At 50.6% G+C, this 22,770-nt stretch overlaps 1 protein-coding gene across 10 annotated transcripts in view; it reads left to right on the top strand.

Moving 5' to 3' along the window:
* Positions 1 to 22,770, top strand: part of TBC1D8 (TBC1 domain family member 8) — a 131,230-nt gene that overhangs the window by 94,730 nt on the left and 13,730 nt on the right. For 2 of the 10 annotated variants that reach the window (XM_059079478.2, XM_059079477.2), the window contains exons 6-16: positions 3,571 to 3,778; positions 5,157 to 5,351; positions 6,294 to 6,470; positions 8,006 to 8,156; positions 9,780 to 9,994; positions 10,843 to 10,960; positions 13,528 to 13,813; positions 14,607 to 14,736; positions 14,873 to 14,971; positions 15,562 to 15,630; positions 22,498 to 22,738. In XM_059079478.2, coding sequence (XP_058935461.1) covers positions 3,571 to 3,778; positions 5,157 to 5,351; positions 6,294 to 6,470; positions 8,006 to 8,156; positions 9,780 to 9,994; positions 10,843 to 10,960; positions 13,528 to 13,813; positions 14,607 to 14,736; positions 14,873 to 14,971; positions 15,562 to 15,630; positions 22,498 to 22,738 — 1,889 coding nt within the window. Of the gene's footprint in view, positions 1 to 3,570; positions 3,779 to 5,156; positions 5,352 to 6,293; positions 6,471 to 8,005; positions 8,157 to 9,779; positions 9,995 to 10,842; positions 10,961 to 13,500; positions 13,814 to 14,606; positions 14,737 to 14,872; positions 14,972 to 15,561; positions 15,631 to 16,872; positions 17,456 to 18,830; positions 18,913 to 22,497; positions 22,739 to 22,770 lie in introns of those variants that run through there. The other 8 variants (XM_067007086.1, XM_067007087.1, XR_010835345.1 and 5 more) reach the window with 6 other exon arrangements.

Below are 22,770 nucleotides of genomic sequence, written 5' to 3' on the forward strand. Positions count from 1 at the left end.
GTTTGGGAAAGCATGGGGCCTTGAAGCAGCTGTAGGTCTGCAGACTCCCATAGGTTTGTCTTTGTGTGGGATAAACGATGTGAGGGAGTGAGAGTTGGCGTGAGGCCCGACACAGTTCTTCCCCCAGAAAAGGTTATGAGGGGAGAGAGAGAGCCACACCTGTTTCTGATCCATCTGTACCTAATCCAGGAAAGAGAAGTCTCATTCTACGTTATGCAGAGAAACAGAAGAACTACCTACTGCTTAACTTCTCGGGTCTGAGGTCTTAGGACTGGAACCTGAACTTTAAAAAAGAAAATCTATTTATTTATTTATTTGGTTGCCTCGGGTCTTAGTTGCGGCAGGCCGGCTTCTTAGTTGCGGCACATGGGCTCCTTAGTTGTGGCATGCGAACTCTTAGTTGTGGCACGCGTGTGGGATCTGGTTCCCGGACCAGGGATTGAACCCGGCCCCCCGCGTTGGGAGTGCGGAGTCTTAACCGCTGCGCCGCCAGGGAAGTGCCCTGAGTTGTTTAAACGTGTGCAGGTAGCCTAGAGTTTTCTGCATAGTTGTCATGTCCGATTGCACACGTTAGTTTCGTCTTCGACAGCAAACTTGGTGTCCACTGCTCTGTATTCTGGTCAGCCCCCGTGGTTCCCGGTTCCTAACACGGCATGTATCCAGGTGGGATGACTCGTGGCCCCTCCCCCTGCTGTTCCGGGGCCTGTGCCCGCCGCCCCCGGCAGTGAGCAGCACGGGCGGGGCGTGTCTCTGGGGCTGCTGGCTCCGCCCACTCCACCCTCGCAGGGCGCTTCCGCCGGGGCCACACGCCTGGGATTGGCTGCCACTTTCTGCGGGTTAGGTCATGACCCGCGTCTGGTGGTCTGTATGGAGGAAGAGTGGAGATATTTACTGAGCGTTGCAAGGTCCGAAAGGCCAGTTGTGACCAGTGGGCTTTGTTTCTGATGCTGTTCAGAAAGAGGAGGTGATATACTTAGCGTCAAAACGACCACCCACTGGGAAAGGGCCCTCAGGGCTGGCAGGGGTGCGGGGTTGGGGCTCGTGGGTCCCCCACCTCTCAAGGTGTCGTGTCGTCATCTCAGCTACATTAGAACATTAAATATCACATATAAGTCATATTTCAAGGCGGGATTGGAAGAGAGCTTTCTAGTAGGGAGGAAGGAAGATAATTTAGGAGAGTTCCTCCCCTGCTGCTTTCCTTTTGGTAACTTGAGGTCACTGGGCTCGGGCTACTGAGTGTGGGAGAGACAGACCTCTACAGGGAAGGGAGAACAGCCCCGAAAGGAGAACAGACGCTGCGCGTAGCTGTGCCGAGGCCGCAGAGAAGGGGGCTGAACCGAGCTGACGTCCCTGTAGCTCCACACAAGCTGCCGTGATCCGTGTTACTTGCCCTGTTCTCACCTCGGCTCCAGCCATCTCCCCAGGAGGCGGGGATGTGCTTCCAGAAGAAAAAGCCAGCAGCTGGATTTGGCAGTGGCTGCAGCTACGTGTGCCAGACGTGTACTGGTGGGAGCACTGGCCTCACTTCCACCAGAGCCGCATACTGTGAGGACAAGGGTGTAAGTTTTCCAGTCAAACGTGCTGGACGGAGGTCTGCTCTCAGGGGTCGGGGCTCACCTGGAGGGGCCTTGCCTTCTGTTCTCCCAGAGCACAGACTTCTAGGGCATCCACGGTGCTTTCCTGTGTTCTCCCAGCTCCTCTCTGGAAGATGCTCAGGCCACCCCCTCCTCCCCTTTTTTTCTTAATGGTATTGAACACATTTTTATTTACTTATTTGTTGTATCTCTTTTCTGGGGGCCTCATATCTGTTCACATCTTCTGTCCATTAAAAAACAAACTGAATTGTTTGCCCACTTTCTATTGCATCGTAAAAGATCTTGCTATAGATACAAGTCCTTTTTCCAGATGTGTCTTTTGACAATAGTTTTTATGGCCTGTGGCTTGTCTTTTCATTATCTTAACATCACTTTTCAAAAGCAGAAATTTAATTTTTTTGTCTTTATTTTTATTTATTTATTTTTATACATCTTCATTGGAGTATAATTGCTTCACAAGGCTGTTAGTTTCTATTGTACAACAAAGGGAATCAATGATATGCATACATATGTCAGAAATTTAATTTTTGATGCAATTCAATTTTGAATTTTTTTGTTTGTGTTTCAGGTTCTCCTGGGAAGTATTTGTGTAAACCAATTCACAAAGATTATCTTCCAGTTTTTCATATAGAAGTTTTTTTTTAAGCTAAAAGATAGGGTTTTTTTTAAGCTATTTATAGATTGAGTCAGAAGTTCTGAAGTTTTTTTTTTTTCTTCTTGCTTTATTGAGCTCTAAGTTGCAAATAAAACTGCATATATTTAAGTTAGAAACACGAAGATTTGATACTTGCATACACTGTGAAATAATTATCACAGTCAAGTTCCTTAACTCATCCATCACCTCTCAGGCCCCTTTGGAAACAGCCATCCACGTTGTAGCAGGTATTTAAGGAGCTGCAGCTTCGGAGCGTAGTGACTGGACCCACCTTGATCTGTGGAATTTGTATCATTTCTCTCTATGCCCAGAGGGCTTTCTGGACATGTGTATATCTTCTCTTTGTGAGGCTTGGAGGGTAAATTCCGTGGACTGCCGCATCTCTGTATGACGTCTCCTGGGAAGGCACTTGCGTGAGGGTCTGAAATGAGGTCTGGGTTGGAAGTGAGAGCTAGGGCGGAATAGGCATCTGTGTGGGAAGGAGGTGAGGTCCCATCTCAGGGGCTCCACGACCAGATTGTGTCTAAAAAATCACTTGGCCTGCCGTGCAGAGTCCAGGGTGTGGAGTTTAATATCTTGCATTTACACAACGTTTGAAGATTTGTTCTTTTCCTAGAAGAAAATACCTTAATTTTTTCTTTAAAGCTAATATGTGGTCAGGTGGAAAATTTAAGCAGAATCAGAGTGGAAAGCAGAAATCCCACTATGCGGAGATAACCACTGTTAACATTTTAGGGCAAGTCTTTCTACGTGTCACTTTCTGCAAACTTTCTAGCATTTATATAAATGGGATCATACTGTAGATGCTATTTCTAACCTGCTTTTTCTCTTTTACAATACTGTGGACATCATTTTATATTCACAGGGATCCCCTGCAGCAGAAAGTTTAGGTGTTACTTCCGTCCATTTTGCAGATGTCAGGATGAGACACCAAGTCTCATCCAGGGTTGCACAGTTACTAAGGAAGCCACAAGGTCGTATTTTGACTCTGAGCAAAGTCTAATTCTGTCAGATAAATCTAGAACGCTTATTCCATGTGACAAAGACAAATTTTTACTTCTGTTCTTTGGAATTTTTCCTCTCCTAAAATTCTGGTTTATGACATAAATTCATTGGTATTTTTAAATGTTGTGATTTGGCTGCCTTGTTGCTAGATTGGGTTTGAGCCAAGATTCAGGGTATGGGGGGTGCCCCGGGGAGGACCTTTCTGCAGACCCTTCTATGACAGGTTGTGCCGGGGGGTTACGAGTGTTTTCCTCTATAACCTAGTGTGTTCAGTCACCGTTCCTGCCTCTCTCTCTCCCCTCCCTCCTTTGCCAGGGACCTGGAAGCCAGGGCACAGAACGAGTTCTTCCGGGCCTTCTTCAGGCTGCCGAGGCGGGAGAAGCTGCACGCCGTCCTGGACTGTTCCCTCTGGACGCCGTTCAGCCGCTGTCACACCGCCGGGCGGATGTTCACCTCCGACAGTTACATCTGCTTTGCCAGCAAGGAAGCTGGCTGCTGCAAAGTCATTCTCCCGCTCCGAGAGGTAGGCCTGCCTTCCTCCTGTCGAGGGGGGGGGGGCCCTGGTTGCTGTGAGACGGGGGGGGGGGGGCCTGGTTGCTGTGAGACGGGGCGTGGGCGGGGCTGGATGCTCACAGTGCAAGGCTCTGCCACCGAGGGTGGGCGGGTCTGGAGAGATGCATGGCCTGAATTGACCAGGGGCCTTTGCTTGTTCTGTTGTTGCCTGGCAACCTGAAATTTGCATAGAAGTGAATGGTGAGAACAGGGCACCCTGGCCTCCGCGTTATCGGTAAAGCTGTTATTATAAAGTACCTGCTTAGCAATGAAAGCTCTTCCAACAGCCCTTAGGGATGAATCCTTCCCTTCCACCCACAAAAGGGAAAAGAAAAAAAGGGGACTTAAAGCATCATCTTTTGAAAATAAATGTCAAATTGCTTGGTTTTTAGACCCTCCTGGAACTTTAGGTAAACATTTAGAAAAATGCTTCCTTTCAACTGTGAAAGTCTGCAGTTCTCTTCTTGGAAGTGGAGTCTGCTTCCACATCTGACGAGCTCAGTCAGTACTGTGGTTTCAGGGCATGTCGGCTGTGACAGGACCCACGGCTCTGTCACATGTCAAGACTTCCAGATTCTTGCTATTATAACATATGAACTAAGCACTATTCAGAAAAACTCAATTTTTTCATTCATGTGATTGACCTCCATTTTTCTGCAGCAGGTGTCTTCATTTTACAAATAGTCCTACTTATGAGTGGAGCAAGAAATCTTGGATTTTGCCTTATGTAGTTTTTTTTTTTTTTGAACTGTGGTAACGTATACATAACATTTACCATTTTAACCATTTTTAACTGTTGCAGTTCACTGGTATTAGGTACATCCACACTGTTGTGCAAGCTGCATGAGAATTTTTTCGTCTTTCCAAACTGAAGCACTATCCCCGTTAAGCAGTAGCTTCCTGTGCCCCTCCCCCAGCCCTGGGGACCCACCACTCTGCTTTCTGTCTCGATGAATCTGACTCCTTTAGGTCCCTCGTATCAGTGAAATCCTACAGTATTTGCCCTTTTGTGACTGGCTTATGTCACTTAGCGTAACGTCCTCAAGGTGAATCCAGACTGTAGCTAACCTGCCAGAACATCCATCCCTTTTAAGGCTGAATAATATTCCGCTGTGTGCAGAGCTCACGTTTTGGTTGTCCATTCATGCGTTCATCCAGGGGCCCCTGAGTTAACTCCCGCTTTGCGCCGTGGTGCGTATGCCGCGTCCCGGCCTTTCTGACTTCGTGCCAGTTCCTTATTGCAGTTACGGGTTTTGCCTGCTCTCTCGGGATATTTTCCGAGTATGCGATCGAATGCTGGCCCGTCTTCTCTCTTGCTGTGCCTTCGTGTGCGTGGCTGCGTGTAACAGGTCGTGAGCATTGAGAAGATGGAGGACACGAGTCTGCTGCCGAACCCCATCATCGTCAGCATCAGGAGCAAGATGGCCTTCCAGTTCATTGAGCTCACGGGTCGCGACAGCCTGGTGGAGAGTCTGCTGGCGAGGCTGAAGCAGGTGCACGCCGACCACCCCGTGCACTATGACACCGCACGGGACGAGGACCTGGTATGATTCCTGGACGCTGTGGGAGCCCGTACATTGAAAATCCCGTTTTCTTCGGCACCTCGAGGGCAGGGGTCTCCAGAGGGGTGTGCACGTAACGATGATCCACTTGGGTACCAGAAAAATGTAAGCGATGATTGGGTCCATGTAGCAGACGGTGTGGCGTCACCTCTGATGCACCGGTGTCCTGAGTGGGTGTGGCTGGGTTGGAGGGTTGATGGGGACTCAGCCACAGGTGGGAGGATGTCCCCCCGACAGGTTACAGGGATAGATGGGCTGTACCCATGTGTCAGAGGGATTGACAGGCCACCCCCTCAGAGGTTGGAGGGTTTGATGGGGAGTCAACCCACAGGTGAGTGGACACCCTCTTTACTAGTTAGAGAGGTCAGGGCCCCCTCCCCATCCCCTGCCCCCCCCACCCCCCGAGGTTGGAGGGGATGATGTTATTTGGGAGCAGATGTAAGTTGCCAAAAGAGCTGTTGCATTGTCGTTAAGATGGGACAGCTGCAAAAATAGACCTGGATCTGCTGGGACCTAGTCCCTAATTCTTTCACACCCATCCCCCTTCTTTCTGGACCTCTTTTCATCCGAGTAGTGACGGGAGGAAAGGAGGGAAAGTCTCTCAGTACCTGAGAGCAGTTTTCTCGAGATGGCCCCCCTCAGTTCTGGAAGCTGAGGGCGTGATGGTGCTTTCCCAGCCCCACTGGGGCTGTACTCTGTGTGCCGTGAGCAGCCTCGCCGGGAAAGCGCTGTGTGGACCGTATTCCTTACTGAGGATCGAACCTCTTGGGTCTAGTGTTAGTCTGTTTTTCCCGTAAGTCCTAAACAGAGAGGCGTGTTGAAGTTTGTTAAAACGCTCATGCGTCCAAAGGCAAAACAAAGACTGTCTCTTATAACGAAGGCAGTGACTTCTCTCTCATTTTTTCTTTTTCTCTCCCCATGCAGACTTCATCTGTGTTTCATTCAACAAGCATGTGCAGTGACCACAGGTTTGGGCGTATTGAGATGGTGTCTTCTCAAAATAGCGAGGAAGGGGAGAAAGAGATGAGCCCGCATCTGCACCGCGAGGCCCTGGTCGCTGGTTTCCGGCGGTCAGGCAGCCAGAGCCCCGACTCGAGACTGGTGGGTGATGAGGCTCCGCCCTCGCCACCGCGGGGCACAGGCGGAGGTGTCAGGGGCGTGGCTTCCCGCAGGCCCTGGAGGGCGGGCCTGGCGTGGCACAGGTTACCAGGCAACCTGGGGACACGTGATGCGCCTGCTTTGCCTCCCTCTTTTCCTCCCTCTTTTCCTCATTGGCAGAAAGGGGAAGTGGTCAGTGGTGCTAGTGGCTAGTGGCCTGGGCGTGTCCCGGTGGGTGATGGATGTGGTGGGACGTCCGAGGGCCATGGCTCTCCCCGCCTGCCCCTCCGGTGGCATCTGTCCTTGCCGCCCTTGTGGGGTTTCCAGGTGCAGAACAAGTCGATCTCCTTTTTTCCAGTGGTGTCTGCGTGGCTCTTTGGTACAGTGTTTCTTTTTTGTACCCTGGCTGTCTTCTAGTTTTACTGAACTAAAAATACTTTTGTCACATTTCTGTAGTTTTCTCCTCTGTAGGGAGAGTCTGAGGGCAGTGCCTGTATGGTAAATAGACTAGAAATCATGCTCTGAGATGGTGCCCTGGCAGGAGGGGTGCTGTGTTAGGACCATGAGTACCAGGGTGGCCGTGAACATGGCTGCTGCCCCTTGGCCACTTAATGGCTCGTGTATCATAGATCGTTAGCTTTGTTCATTGAGAACTGAGCCTTCTGATGACTTTACAGAGCTGCTCAACGAACGCTCGATGAAGCACGTAAGAATGTTGACGGTATGTAATGTCAATATTCTGTAAACGTCTCCCATTACTAGAGAATACAGATAATTAAAAGCACCTATAAACATCTCGTTTAAAAGGCACTAGAGGGCTTTCCTGGTGGCGCAGTGGTTGAGAGTCCGCCTGCCGATGCAGGGGACACGGGTTCGTGCCCCGGTCCGGGAGGATCCCACATGCCGCGGAGCGGCTGGGCCCGTGAGCCGTGGCCGCTGCGGCTGCGCGTCCGGAGCCTGTGCTCCGCAACGGGAGAGGCCACAACAGTGAGAGGCCCGCATACCACACACACACACACACACACAAAAGGCACTAGAAATTCCTGCCAGCTAGGAATTCTAAAGGATTTTAAAAATCCATAATTTGAAAGATTTTCAGTCACCTAGAGACGTCGTGTCTTTTTCATCTCTGCTAGTGAGAACAGTGGAAGTTTTTGGCAGCTTTTCCCCCGGCCGGCAGGGAGCTCCAGGCAAATCATGAGAGCCCTTGCTCCCCTTTGCCCTCTGAGCTGGCCTCTTTGGGCAGCTGGCTTGGCGTCAGCCATCCATCCGGAGAGGCTTCCCCACCCCGCCCTGCCCCACCCTCCCAGCTGCCCTGGGCGATTCATCAATATTTGTGTCAGCGCTCCCACTGGGCCCTGAACCCCTGAAGGGCTGGTGACCTTTACGAGCTCTGTGCCTGGTGGAGGTTCAGAAGTATCTGCTGAGCGAATTGCCTGTCGCTGTTGGTCCGTCCGTGAGCAGGAGCGTCTCCCCGTGACGGGTTGTGGAAGGTGCGGGCGACCTTCTCTGTACATGCAGCGTGTTTCCACTTGCAGTCCAGAGAACAGGTCAAGCTGAGACTGTGGAACGACCACTTCGTGGAGTACGGCAGGACCGTGTGCATGTTCCGTACGGAGAAGATCCGGAAGCTGGTGGCCATGGGGATCCCCGAGTCGTTACGCGGCAAACTCTGGCTCCTTTTCTCGGGTGAGCGTTTCCGGGGTCTCCAGGGCAACTTTTATTTCTGGAGCAGACACGGGACAGAGGCCCCGACCCGGGCAGTGTGTGTGTGTGCAGACGGGTCCCCTCTGCCTGGGACGCGTCCGACCGGGGACCTCAGGACCTTCCCATGTTGGCTGTGGTGTCCTGGGTCGGTGCGAGGTCTGGCCAAGTGATCGCCTCTCCTTTAGAAATGACTTTGCGAGTCTCTTCGCTGTCCTCGGAATTCTGTTCAGGACGTCCTTGACGTGCAGTGTCTTTCTAGGACGTGAGTCCTGAAGTAGACGAAACGAAAACACCTTCAGAAGTTGTTCAGTGCGTGCGTTGTAGTGAACCCCTCAATGCACACTTCCTCTCGGCCGCTCCCCTGGCGGGGGGACACACAGCGGCCCCACGAGGTCCTGCCCGCGTCCTCCTCCTGCACCGCTGGGCCGGGGGCTCTGCTGCTGCTGCTGCTGCTGCTGCTGCGTGTCTCATCGGGACACTGGCCGACGGATGAGCTGAGACTGGGGCCGAGGTCCCCAGAGGCGTTCCAAGCAGGCATTTCTCTGGCCGCCGTTTGGTGCCACGCAGGGGAGCAGCTGGGGCCCTGCCAGCAAGAAGGGAAGGCCCTGCGGTCCGGGACAGCGTGACTGCCGCCCCTTTCGGGGTGCTAGGGGCAGGGTGGCCAGGGCTCCGCCTTCCCCGGGGGCTCCGCCGTGCTCTCCCGGAGGCTAGGCCTGGGGACCCATCCTCCCCGCTGCCTGTCCCCGTTCCTCCTCAGTCGGCCTCCCCCTCGGTCACCTCTCTCCCCCATCCTGCCCGTCTCTCCCTGCAGTCGCCCAGCCCCTCTCCTCTGCTGCCCGAGAGGCCCAGCCCCAGGCCCGATGCTGCCCAGCTCCTGGGCGGTGGTGCTACTGAGTGGGTGTTTACTGGTCCTTCTCCTCCCTGCGTTCACCTCGTTCCACAGGCCGAGTCTCCCCGCTGCCTGCCGGCCTGTCTCTCTCACTGCCCAGCAACAGCATGCCGGTGAAACTCGTCCTCTGTCAGATGAGGGTATTTTTGTATTTCATAAAATACGGGGGACTTATAAAAAGCATCCTCCCAGTATTTTTGTGTTTAGTAAAAAGTCCATATTCATATGGAACAGCAAGCAAAGAAAGTGACACGGCCCAGAATCCCACCACCTAAAGTTGACACCTGCTGTTGCCACTGACATGACGTCCTCTAGGTCTCTTTATTGAACGTGCACGCACGTGCGCATGCACACACACACACACACACACACACACACACACACACACACACACACACACACACACACACACACACACAGAGTTCTGTTGCCAGGGAATACAACTGATTAAAAGCATAGTAATAAAGCTATTTCTAGCGTGAACTCTTCCCCCCTCTCTGTAAGGTTATTCTTAGAAAAGCCATGTTATTTCTTTTTTTCTTTTTTCTTAGCAGAACTGAAGTTCCTTTTGGTTGTGTGTGGTCCCAAACTATTTTTTATGTCCCTCAGGTAGCAGGACCCCGCTGAGATCCTCTGACCGGACAGGCCCCTCCCTCCCCACGTGGACTCTCTCCTGGTAATCAGTCCCCCTTGAAACGTTACTTTTAAATCATCAGATGCCGTCACTGACCTCACCTCGCATCCCGGTTACTACGGCAACCTGGTGGAGGAGTCCATGGGAAAGTGTTGCCTGGTGACAGAGGAGATAGAACGGGACCTGCATCGCTCCTTACCGGAGCACCCTGCCTTCCAAAACGAAACGGGGATCGCTGCTTTGAGGAGAGTCCTGACGGCCTATGCCCACCGGAATCCCAGAATCGGGTACTGCCAGGTGAGCTGTGCGCTGCGGGGTGGAGGTCATAGCCCCCGTCCCGGGCTACCACCCACGCCTCGGGTGCTGTATTCTCAGCCGTCTGTACCGAGGACTGTCGTGTGGAGGGAATCCACCTCGTGTAGTCAGGCTGATGATGCAGGAGGAGCAACGTTACCCGGTGCCCGGGGAGAGCGTTGCCCAGGCTGGGCCTCTGTCCGCGGGAGGCCGCGCAGTCTTCGCGGTCTCCAGGCCTCCACTGCAGCACGGTATCGATGAAGCTGCCGTGGAGCTCTCTCCCTGCAGACCGTACAGAAGCCATAGCGATTCTTTTTAAAGTGCTGTTTGGGGAGGAGAAAGCTGTTTGGGGGTGGATCACTTTCCTCCAGCATATGCACAAGTGGAGGTAAGACACCCTCCGAGTGGTAAACAAGCACAAAACAGAACCCCGGCACGAGGCTGGGTGAGAGAAGCTACTGACCCTCAGAAACAGAGGATTTTAAACTTTGTTTCCTGTGCATAAGCGAAATTAGCGGGTGAGTGTGGGTGTGTGTGTCTCTGTGCGAACGTAGACACAGAGACAGCTGGGTGGGATCTGAGCCTGAGGCGTGCTCCACCGCCCAGTCCAGCACTACATTATGGGCTCAGGGGTGGAGCGGTGGCTGGTCGCTCAGCCTGGTGTGTCCTGTGAGGCCACGGTGACGCCGTGGCCGTTCCAGCTCGGTGTCGCCGGGGGTGGGTACGCTGGGTCTCTCATCGTGCAGTCTTGACTTCTGCGGATCACTTGGGCCTGTGTGTTGTTGAATGTCTCTGTGGCACTGTGTGGCCTTGTCAGTAACGGTCCCCTCCCCTGCGAACCCCCCGAGCAGTCCATGAACATCCTGACCTCCCTTCTGCTGCTCTACGCCGAGGAGGAGGAAGCCTTCTGGTTGCTGGTCGCCGTGTGTGAGCGGATGCTGCCCGACTACTTCAACCACCGAGTCATTGGTAACTGCCTCCTTCCTCCCCCTCTGTACCCGGGGGTGGTGACGGAGCCGGGGCAGAGATGCGGATCACCAGTCCTGGTTATAAAGTCCCCCGTGCCGCTCGGCTAGTCTCTGCACAAGCACTGTTTTGACTCTTGAATTTGCAAAACTAACTGGTGTAATTCTCTGCACAGTTTTGGCAAAAGGGTGGAATGTGGCAACCTGATTGCCACATTCTTGCCACAAACTCTTGCAGATTTCGGATAAAGAACAATTGAGTTACGTGGATAGCTGAACTTGAGGAAAGAAAAACCTAGGCTCAAAAAGCAAATCAAAAAGTGAAAACCAAAGAGGTTTTTCACTGAGGCTGAGGCCTGGAAAGGGGAGGGGGTCTTCTCCTGGTACCCAGGGAGTTTGTGCAGACAGGAGAGGAGGGGAGTAGAGTGATACTGGAGACCCTTGAGGGCCGACGTGAAGGGCAGAGGAGGAGAACCCCTCACTTACAGCTTGATCGTAAGAAAGCACATTTGTGGCTGCCAGGGCTCTGGGCGAACCTGTGTTTGACCCATCAGTGCTCAAGCACTTGAGCCGCTGTCCTTCGTGCGGTTGAGATTGGAATTTGCATCCTCTCTGTGGTCCAGCAGCCCCCTTGTGGAGAAAAGGACATGAAAACTGCTCTGGCCTGGTGATACTCTTAGGGACACTTTTTAGTCATCCAGAGTGAGAGCTGGAGATGGCCTAAAATTAGGGCGGCAGCCATGGGAACAGAAACAGAAGAACCAATTGGAGATGGAATTTGGCAAAGGAGTGGATGTAGGGACAAGGCAGGAAGAAGATGCTTGAAGGCTGAAGTCTTAAGAACCAAGGGAGTGTGACCACCATTGGGAGGAAGGTGGGGTGGGGCTTGGCTGGGAAGGAGGTGGCCTTTTGGTGGCCTCTGACTGTCTGCCTCGGCCCCCTTCCTGTGTCTGAGTGGTTAATTGGTTTCCGTCCCTTTTCACCTCACATCGCGTGAGGTATTTAGTGTTGTACAGAGCAGCAAGGAATAACCAGAACCTCGCGGTCATTGGGAAACATGTTGTCCAGGCCCTCATTAGGTGAGGAGTGTTGCTGTGGGGCAGATGGTACTCAACAGTGATCGCTAGACCCTCCATGATAATGTGACCACCACCGCAATACAGGGTAGAACATTTGGAACGTTTCTGTAACCCACAGAGTTCCCTTCTGCCTCTTCCCCACCACATGCAACACTCGGTTCTGACTTCTGTCACCACCGATGAGCTTGGCCTATTTTTGAACTTGGAATAAACACAATAGTAGAGAATGTTCTGGCTTCCTTCGCATAACGTGACGTTGTTGGTGCATCAGCAGTTCCTTTTCATTGCTGAGTAGTATTTCACTACATTCATACCATGATTTGTTCATCCAGTCACCTGTTGATAGACATTTGAGTTTCCAGTTTCTTCTTCTTGTAAGTAGAGTTGCAATGAACATTCATGTATGAGTCTTTTTGGAATGTATACTGTCAGTTTTCTTCGTCTTTACCCAGGAGTAGAATTCCTGGGTCATAGTTAGAAGTATGCTTAACTTTGTAAGAAACTGTCAGTTTTCCAAAGTGGATGAAATGCCTTCATATTATCTCACGCCAGCAGTGTGTGAGAGTTCCAGTTGCTCCACATCCCTGTGAGCACTTGGAATTGTCTTCTTAATTTTAGCCATCCCAGTGGGTAAGAAGTGGAACGTCATGATGGTTTTAATTTGCATTTCTCTGATAATTGTTAATGGCGTTGAACCTATTTTTCTGTGCCTACTGGCCATTTGTTTATCGTCACTTTTGAAGTGTCCAAATTTTACCTCTTTTTAGAAAAAGATTTGGTTATTGATTTCTTACGACTAAGTTGCATCAGTTCTTTATTGTGATTACAAAACCTCTGTCAGGTATGTGTATCACAAATATTTCCTCCACGCTTGAAGTTTGCACTTTCATTTTATTAATGGTCTCTTTTGAAGAACACCAGTCGTTAATCTTGATGAAGTCCAATTTATAATATTTTTCTATGGTGAATGCTTCTGTGTCCTAAGAAATTTTGCCTTTTCCCTGTATTTTCTTTTAGACATTTTTTTAGCATTAGCTTTTATACTTAAGTCCATGACACATTTCAAATGTATTCTTCTGTATGGTGTGTAGTAGGAGGTAAGGTTCTTTCTTCCCCACGCCATGCAGATATCCACTTGAGTCGGCATGATTTTCTTTTTTTTTTGTCCATGCCGTGCGGCTTGCAGGACCTGAGTTCCCTGACCAGGGATCGGACCCGGGCCCACAGCAGTGAAAGCGCCGAGTCCTAACCACTGGACCGCCAGGGGAATTCCCAGTTCACAGCTATTTTTCGAGAACACTGTCCTCTCCCCATAGGTTTTGATGTTTTGCCTTGGTCAGAACATCAAAAACCAGTGAACTAAGTGTGAGTCCTTTTCTGGCCTCCAGCCCCGTTTCATCGTTGCGTGTATCTCAGAGTCGTTTTAATTGGGGGCTGACTTTGGAGGGAGTGACTCTCTCCCCAGCCACGTCTCTGTGGCCTCCTTTCCCAGGGGCCCAGGTGGACCAGTCGGTCTTCGAGGAGCTCATCAAGGAGCAGCTCCCCGAGCTGGCGGAGCACATGCGCGACCTCTCGGCCCTGGCGTCCATCTCCCTCTCCTGGTTCCTGACGCTCTTCCTCAGCATCATGCCCCTGGAGAGCGCGGTGAACGTGGTCGACTGCTTCTTCTACGATGGCATCAAGGCCATCTTCCAGCTGGGGCTGGCCGTGCTGGAGGCCAACGCCGAGGACCTGTGCAGCAGCAAGGACGACAGCCAGGCCTTGATGGTCCTCAGCAGGTGGGGACCGCCCGGGGTGGAGGGACACAGCGGCGGGACTCCAGGAGCCAGGCGGCGGGTCCCGGCGGCCGGGCTGTCGCTGTGGGACTTCTTCCACTCTGCCACCCGCCACCCCTTGCGCCACCCCCCGCCGCCACCCGGGGCCAGGTCATCAGGCAGCCCCGTCACCCGTGTGCGGTGAGGAGTCCGCCTTCCCTCGCTCCCCTCCCCCAAGTGAGAGGCAGGAGGGGCGAGGGTATTGGCGCCTCCCTCTGAGCAGGTTCGAGTGTCCTGAGTCTAGAGGGACTCACAGCGGCCTTGAGCGGGGGCGGGCAGGCGGACACGGGGAAACGCGGGCCTCGGGCCGCCAGCTGGAGGGTTTGGACGTTTCGTGTGCAGGGGATGGTGTGTTGCAGGGAAGGCAGAGTCCCGCGAAGCTGAGGACGGGAACCTGGGTCCCTCGGAGCTTGAGGGAAAGTTGGATGACAAATGAAAAGTTCCTTTTCAGAATACTGTGGAAGCCTAAAATTGCAGTATATGCACAGGATTTTGTATTTATGTCACTGGAGAGTCACAGACCCCTGGAAACCTTCCCGTGGCGCCCAGGTCCACAAGTCTGGCTTCACGCACGCCTCTCGTTTTCTCTAAAATGGGCGTAGCAGTTGCTGCCTGGCACTCCTCCCAGTGTTTGGAGGCAGACGAGCTGGTTGGACAGTTGCTGCCACGTGTCCAGGGGCCCCTGTGAGGGTGGCAGGTGTCGCGTGGTGCCCAGGGGAGGGTGAACCTGTGCTTTTCCGGTGGACGGTGTGCCCAGGTTTCTGGATCGCATCAAGAACGAGGATAGCCCTGGACCCCCGCTAAGCAGCCACCATGCCTTTTTCTCGGATGACCAGGAGCCCTGTCCTATGACCGACATTGCCGACCTGATCCGGGACTCCTACGAGGTACCTGGACCCCATCCCTGCCCCATCCCAGCTCTCTTGGGAGATGGACTTCCAGGGAGGCTCTCCGGGCTGCTTCTGTTTCCTGTTTGGACGCCTAAGGGGTTCTGTGAGCGAGTGGTCCCTTCCTTCCCTGCAGAAATTCGGAGACCAGTCTGTGGCGCAGATAGAGCACATGCGCTGCAAGCACAGGATCAGGGTCCTCCAGGGCCACGAAGACACCACAAAGCAGAATGTGGTGAGTAGAGGCCTCCTGAGAACCACTGCTCCTGGCGGCCGGGTGCTGACCTGGGCTGGGTCCCCTGCTGGTCTCCTGACAGGAGAAAGCCAGCTTTTTTTCTGCATTGAATTAACAACCTGACAGGGTGAGCCGGTGGAGAAAGAGCGTGGGTTTAGTTTGAGAGTCAGGCAGATTGTGAGCAAACCAACCGCCGTGGGCCTCGGCCTCCCCGATTGTAAAATGAGGATAACACCGCCCACCGTATGGGCTTAAATGAGGGACAATACAGAACATGCCCGGCACCGAGGGCCTGTGGTGTTGATGGTTATGCAGGAGGAACTTCCTGCCCAAGCTCTAGCCTTGCTACTGTTTACTCCCATTAGGACTTAAATGCTTGTCCTGAGTCACGGACGTGTGTGAGTCAGAAAAATTGAGGATAAAGCCCTGAGGGAGTCGCCGTAAAGTGATCTCTGTGTTGGGAACGGACTGTCCCGGGAGGAGCTGGGCGCCTGGCGTCCACCCCAGCGGGACGCACCCTCTCGGCCTCTGGTCCTCCCCGGGGCAGGCAGAGAGTTCGCTCTACCATGACCGCTTGTTCTTTCCTCAAGCTCCGAGTCGTTATCCCAGAAGTCTCGGTCCTTCCAGAAGACCTAGAGGAACTCTACGATTTATTCAAGGTAGGAAAATCTGGGAGGAAGAGGGAGTGACAGGCCCCGAGCCAGGCCCCAGCTGATGTCATCGCCTGCGTGCAGGAGGGTGCAGAAGCTGGAGGGGTCAGCATGTGCCTGTTGGGCGGCAGCGAGGCTGGAGCCGGCCCCCCGGCCAGCTCTGGCTTGGCCCGAGCACGGATGCTGTTGCGCTCGGCTGAGAGGCCCTCAGTGCTGGTGACATGCACTGCCCTAGGCCGAGTCCCCAGTCAGTAGTGGATTCAGGGACTTCCCTGGTGGTGCAGTGGTTAAGAATCCACCTGCCAGTGCAGGGGACCTGGGTTCGATCCCTGGTCCAGGAAGATCCCACATGCCGTGGAGCAGCTAAGCCCGTGAGCCACGGCCGCTGAGCCCACGAGCCACAACTACTGAAGCCCGCGCGCCTAGAGCCCGCGCTCCGCAACAAGAAAAGCCACCGCAATGAGAAGCCCGCACACCACAACGAAGGGTAGCCCCCGCTCACCGCGACTAGAGAAAGCCCGCGCGCAGCAACAGAGACCCGACGCAGCCAAAAATAAATAAATTTATTTTAAAAAATACAAAAAAAAATAGTGGATGCAACAGTGACCCTTACTGAAATGATCACCTCGTATACTTTTTTCTATTATTATTTTTTATTGAAGTATAGTTAATTCACAATGTTGTGTTAGTTTCTGGTATACAGCACAGTGATTCAGTTATACGTATATACTTTTCTTAAAAAAAATTTACTTATTTATTTGGCTGTGGCTGGTCTTAGTTGCGGCACGCGGGATCTTTGTCGTTGCCGTGTGTGGGGTCTTCGTTGCGGCGTGTGGGATCTTCTTTTTTTCTAGTTGCCACATGCGGGATCTTTAGTTGCGGATGCACGTGGGATCTAGTTCCCTGAGCAGGGATCGAACCTGGGCCCCCTGCATGGGGGGCGTGGAGTCTTAGCCACTGGACCACCAGGGAAGTCCAATATGTATATTGTTTTTCATTATAGGTTTTTACATGATATTGAGTACAGTTCCCTGTATCACCTCAAATACTTTTTAATCATAACCTCACCCACACGACGTGTGTACATATTCTTGTGTTTGTGTGGCTGGTCTGCCTGCTACTTTATGTTCTGTTTTCCCTTGATGCTGTCATTAACACTTTTTCATGTTGCCCTATGGTCTTACTCATTTTTAAATCATTTAAAACCTGTCACGTTGGTAACACTTAACATACGACTATTGGGATATTTAGGTGGAAGCCTTGCTGAATTAAATCACCCTGCAAAGACCATTTTCAAGTGCCGTCCTAGGAGTTTTCTTGCTTGAAACAGTCAATAAAAATGGGGAAGAGAGGCAGACAGTGGCCCCACTCCTGACAGCCTGGCCGTGAAGGGGGTGAAGACAGTCGCAGAGAGCAGGCCCGCCTTGAGGAGTTGGCCGCCGGAGCTGTTCTGCTGGGGACTCTGGGCCGCCAGCACTTCTGCACTCAAATTGCTGCACGCTCCACATAGTCCTAAGCAGCGCTTAGGTTTCCCGAGCAGAGCCGCAGAGACCGTCTGACCCTTGGTGTGGCTGTCGTGTCACATCTCCCTGTGGTCACTGACACGGGTGGCTCGCTTAGTAGGTTCCTGGCACTCCTCACGCCCGGTCAGCAGGATGCGTGACGGGTCCTCAGGCTCCGTCTCCTGTAAACATCACCGGGTTTCAAGTTTTGTAGTTTCCTCTGTTGCATGAAGAGAAAATATGAAGCCAAAGGTGACTTAGAGTCCCACACCGCCACCTCTCTTTGACTTTCAAGGAGGAAAAAACAGGGGATACTAGAAACACAAAAGCAGGTAAACAAACGTGGTGTTTAGCATAAAAAGTCTTTCATTTATTTAGGGCTGACTTCTCAATTTGAGAGAATAAGACACGTCTCACGTCTGAATTTATATGACTTAAGAGATTGCCTGAAATTCATCATAAAAATAAGTTTCGTTGAGTACTAACTATATCATTAATCTTTCATGCAAGGAGTATTTAAAGAAGACAGACAGCTATTTCCTGTGTCCTATTTCTATCTTTTCTGTGAACAATGTGGGTGAAATTTATTTTCGTATTTGTTTTTAGCTCTGCAGGCCTTTCATTTGTGTAGGGCTAACTGTGATTGTAAACTTCAACTATAAATACAAGACCAATTTCAAACTGCACTTCCAAAAGAAATTCCAGTAAAATAGCGTCATCATCGTGGTGTCTAATTCCGTCGTACAACCTGAGGTACCTCCTTTATGTGCCCAGAGGCCCCCTCAGGCTGTCCTCCCCTCCGCCCGCCTGCCGCTTACCTTCCCTGAATTTCCTCGGCTTTCACAGTCTGACCTCTTTTTTATATATATATATATATATTTTTTTTTTTTTTTTTTTTTTTTTTTTTTTCGGTACCCGGGCCTCTCACTGCTGTGGCCTCTCCCGCTGTGGACCACAGGCTCCGGACGCGCAGGCGCAGCGGCCACGGCTCACGGGCCCAGCCGCTCCGCGGCACGTGGGATCCTCCCAGACCGGGGCACGAACCCGCGTCCCCTGCATCGGCCGGCGGACTCCCAACCACTGCGCCACCAGGGAAGCCCTGACCTCTTATATTTTAATGCTCCTTTAGGTACTGTGGAGGTGTAATGGTCCCTAGTTGGGTTTCACATGCATCTCTTGTCTCTTGAATCGGAAATTCGTTTTCCCAAGGGAAAGGGCCACAAAGAGATACCCTTACATTGTTGTATAAATATGTGATAGGGTCTTATTAAGGAGTCCATTCCTTAACTTCATTGCCTCCTTCCCTAAGCCTGGAACGTACACGTGTGACCATTCTCTGTGTTAACAAGAGATAGTCTGCTCTGTCTTCTTTGCATACTCTTTCCTATTAAAGATGAACAGTGTGTACTTAATGAAGTCTATTTTTATTCTGAATGGAAAGCAATCTTTCTTTTTTTTTTTTTTTTTGCGGTATGCGGGCCTCTCACTGCTGTGGCCTCTCACGTTGCGGAGCACAGGCTCCGGACGCACAGGCTCAGCGGCCATGGCTCACGGGCCCAGCCGCTCCGCGGCACGTGGGATCTTCCCGGACCGGGGCACGAACCCGTGTCTCCCGCATCGGCAGGCGGATTCTCAACCACTGCGCCACCAGGGAAGCCCCAGCAATCTTTCTTTTATGCCTTAATGCGATTCTTTCTTTTCTTTCAGTTTTATTGATGTATAATTGACCTACAGCACTAAGTTAAGGTGTACAACATAATGACTTACATGTATTGCGAAATGATCCGCAGTAAGTTAACATCCATCATGTCATATATTGATAGATACAAAAAAAAAAAAAGAACAAAAATGATTTTTTTCTTGTGACGAGAACTTTTAGGATCTACTCGCTTAGCAACTTTCATATACACCACACAGCAGTGATAACTGTAGTTGTCATGTTGTACGTACACCCCCAGGACTTATAACTGGAGATTTGTATCTTTTGACCCCCCCTTCATCCTGTTCTGTAACCCGTCCCCACTGGCAGCCCCAGCCTCTGGTAACCACGAATCTGATCCTTTTCTATGACTTTGGGTTTGTTTGTCTGTTTGTTTGAATTTATTTTATTTTTGGCTGCGTCGGGTCTCTGTTGCTGCACGAGGGCTTTCTCTAGTTGCAGCGAATGGGAGCTACTCTTCGTTGTGGTGCACAGGTTTCTTATTGCGGTGGCTTCTCTTGTTGTCGAGCACAGGCTCTAGGCGCGCGGGCTTCAGTAGTTGTGGCATGCGGGCTCAGTAGTTGTGGCTCGCAGGCTCTAGAGCACAGGCTCAGTAGTTGTGGCACACGGGCTTAGTGGCTCTGCGGCATGTGGGATCTTCCCGGACCAGGGGCTTGAACCCGCGTCCCCTGCATTGGCTGGTGGATTCTTAACCACTGCACCACCAGGGAAGCCCATGTTGCTTTTTTTTTTTTTTTTAGATTACACATATGAGATCATATAGTATTTCTCTGACTTATTTCACTTACCAAAATGTCCTTGAGGTCCATGCAGGTTATAAAGCAATGTTTTAAATTACATAAATTCAGATTTGCGATGTCTGTCCCTTATCCTCTGAAATTGAAAACAGCTTCATTAGTCTTCTCTCTTCAAGTAAGATGGGAACAATATAATACACACTTTATGTCATAGGCTACTTTTGGAAATACTCAGGACCTGAAACAGTGCCTTATGTATTCCATAAACCTGCTCTTGTTAATGATCAGCTAAATTTATTCACTGTTGCTGGATTATCAGGCCCTAGGCAGCGTTTGCTTTTTTCTTTAATATTGTTTCGCTTGCCTCCATGTACTAGTTAAGACTTTTATTTTCAAAATTTAATTTAAAAACACAAAACAAAACAAAAATATACAAGATTATACCTACTATCACCATTAAAAGAAGAAAAATAACCATCTTAAGCAAAATTTGAAGGGTCTTATCCTGTCAGCACCTGCAATTCCACTTTGTGCAGTAATTACTGTTAACAGTATGGTGAATGTCTTTCCTGATTTCTTTCTCCTTATACTATATCTCTCTGCAGACACACACAAAGGCAACGTACTCTTACTCTTTTCTTTTCCATATAAAAGTGAGATTGTGGGCTTCCCTGGTGGCGCATGGTTGAGAGTCCGCCTGCCGATGCAGGGGACACGGGTTCGTGCCCCGGTCCGGGAAGATCCCACATGCCGCGGAGCGGCTGGGCCCGTGAGCCGTGGCCGCTGAGCCTGCGCGTCCGGAGCCTGTGCTCCGCAACAGGAGAGGCCACAACAGTGAGAGGCCCGCGTACTGAAAAAAAAAAAAAAAAAAAAAAAAAAAAAAAAAAAAAGTGAGATTGTGCTACACACAGTGGTCTGCAGTTTTTATCATGGACATTTTTGTAGATTCAGTATCTACAGATCTTTTCTCATTCTTTTTTTTTTTTTTTTTTTTTTTTTCGGTATGCGGGCCTCTCACTGTTGTGGCCTCTCCCGTTGCGGAGCACAGGCTCCGGACGCACAGGCCCAGCGGCCATGGCCCACGGGCCCAGCCGCTCTGCGGCATGTGGGATCTTCCCGGACCGGGGCACGAACCCGCGTCCCCTGCATCGGCAGGCGGACTCTCAACCATGCGCCACCAGGGAAGCCCTCTCATTCTTTTTTAATGGCTGCAGAATTTGATGGTAGGGCTTAACCATACTTTATTAACCATTCACCTGCTGAGGGACATTGATCTCATTTCCAATTTTTTCTGCTTTATAAACAGTGCTGTAGCAAACATCCTTGTGCCTTTCTCGGGACACCTGTGCTGCCGTTTCTGTAGGATGGGTTCCTTAGGAATGCACAAACCAAATTTTAGTCACTATTGCTAAAGCGTTTTAGATTTTTCAAATTTCAGTTCTACTGATGATGTCTAAGAGTGCTCATTTCCTATGTTCCACGCTCACCCAGCATTTAACATTATGGATCTTTTAAAATTTTACTAGTTGTGTAGAAAACTGCATTTCATTTTAACTTACATTTGTTTACTCATTAGTGAGGTTGAGTTGCCCTTTCATAAGTTTATTGGCTAATCATATACTTTCTTGTATCACCTCTTCATATCCTTTGCCTGTTTTTATATTGACTTGTTTTTCTGTAGGATTCTGTGTGTAAACGGGTTGTACTAGTCCTTGGCCTTTATAACTGTTTTCTTCTGGGTAGGATTCTGAGGGCCTCTAGCACCACAGGATGGCAAATATACACGCAAATTCACAGTGTGTCTTGGGTTTGAGGAATGGGAACTTATCAGACCTTTTGTTTCACACTTGAACGTTCTTATGGTACTTTTCATGATTCTGCAAAGGCTATTTAAGGAACACGGCTCCAGATAATATGCAGTAAAATTATAAATGGCATTTTGGCTTCCATCCAAGGATAGGCACTTGGATATTATAGCATCTGTACTTGTTTCTGTGCCATCCTTATGGGCAGAGGGCATTGAAGTCGTGAAGAACCCTGCAGTCATTGGGAACTATTTCAAGTGAGTTGAGATGTCCCAAGAGGTGATTTAGTACAGGTGTAAAAGAAACATTCTAAAGAGGCTAACCTGGTCCTAGGCGACAGGGCCAGTTTTGATTGCTTTAGTTTTCAGTCTCTTCCCAAGACTTCAAATTGCCTTAGCTTTTTTTACTTTTAATTTTTTTGAATTGTTAATATATTCATGTGGTTCAAAATTCAGAACATATGAAAAAGCACACAGTAAAAAGGCTTGTTTCTCCATCTGGGTCCTTGCCCCCGTTTTCCATCCTCACAGGTTACCAGGGTAAATAGTTTCTTCTGTATCCTACAGATTCGTCTAGTACTTTCTGACTTTCAAATAATATGATTTAAGAAAAAATATCAGAATAAAAATTGTATGATTTCAATAATTAAAACTTTGGCAGGGGAGTTCCCTGGCGGTCCAGTGGTTAGGACTCTGTGCTCTCACTGCTGTGGGTCCAGGTTCAATCCCTGGTCAGGGAACTAAGATCCCATAAGCTGTGCAGTGTGGCCAAAATTAAAACAAAACTATGGCAGCTGAACTGAACATTTAAAAATTGTTAAAATGGTAAATTTTGTTATGTATATTCTGCTACAATGAAAAAAGAAACCTTCATAAAAAGGAAAAAGTTTTTGCTTGTTACTACAGAGTTACCTGTAACTACATTTCTGGTTGGAGTGGTGAGATTGTGAGTTAATTTTTTCATTTGTTTGTTTTATAATGTTGCTTATTCAATACTTAATTTTACGAGGCAAAGCAAGTCAGGAGAGAAGGCTGTGTTGGCTTTGGCCTTTACGTGGGCGGCCTCCCATGGGGGCTGCCACCCCTCACAGACCCCTCTTGCTCCCCTGTTAGAGAGAACACATGATGAGCTGCTACTGGGAGCAGCCCAGGCCCGTGGCCCTGCGCCATGACCCCAGCAGGCCCTACGCGGAGCAGTACCGCATAGACGCCCGGCAGTTTGCGCGCCTGTTTCAGCTCGTCTCGCCGTGGACCTGCGGGGCCCACACAGAAATCCTCGCTGAAAGGACTTTCAGGCTCCTGGATGAAAACATGGACCATCTGATCGAATTCAAAGCATTCGTGAGCTGTCTCGGTATGGCTCTGTGGGTCTTCCCTGCAGCGAGC

The sequence above is a fragment of the Kogia breviceps genome, chromosome 11 (genome assembly GCF_026419965.1).
Source record: "Kogia breviceps isolate mKogBre1 chromosome 11, mKogBre1 haplotype 1, whole genome shotgun sequence".
In the NCBI taxonomy this organism is placed as follows: Eukaryota; Metazoa; Chordata; class Mammalia; order Artiodactyla; family Physeteridae; genus Kogia; species Kogia breviceps.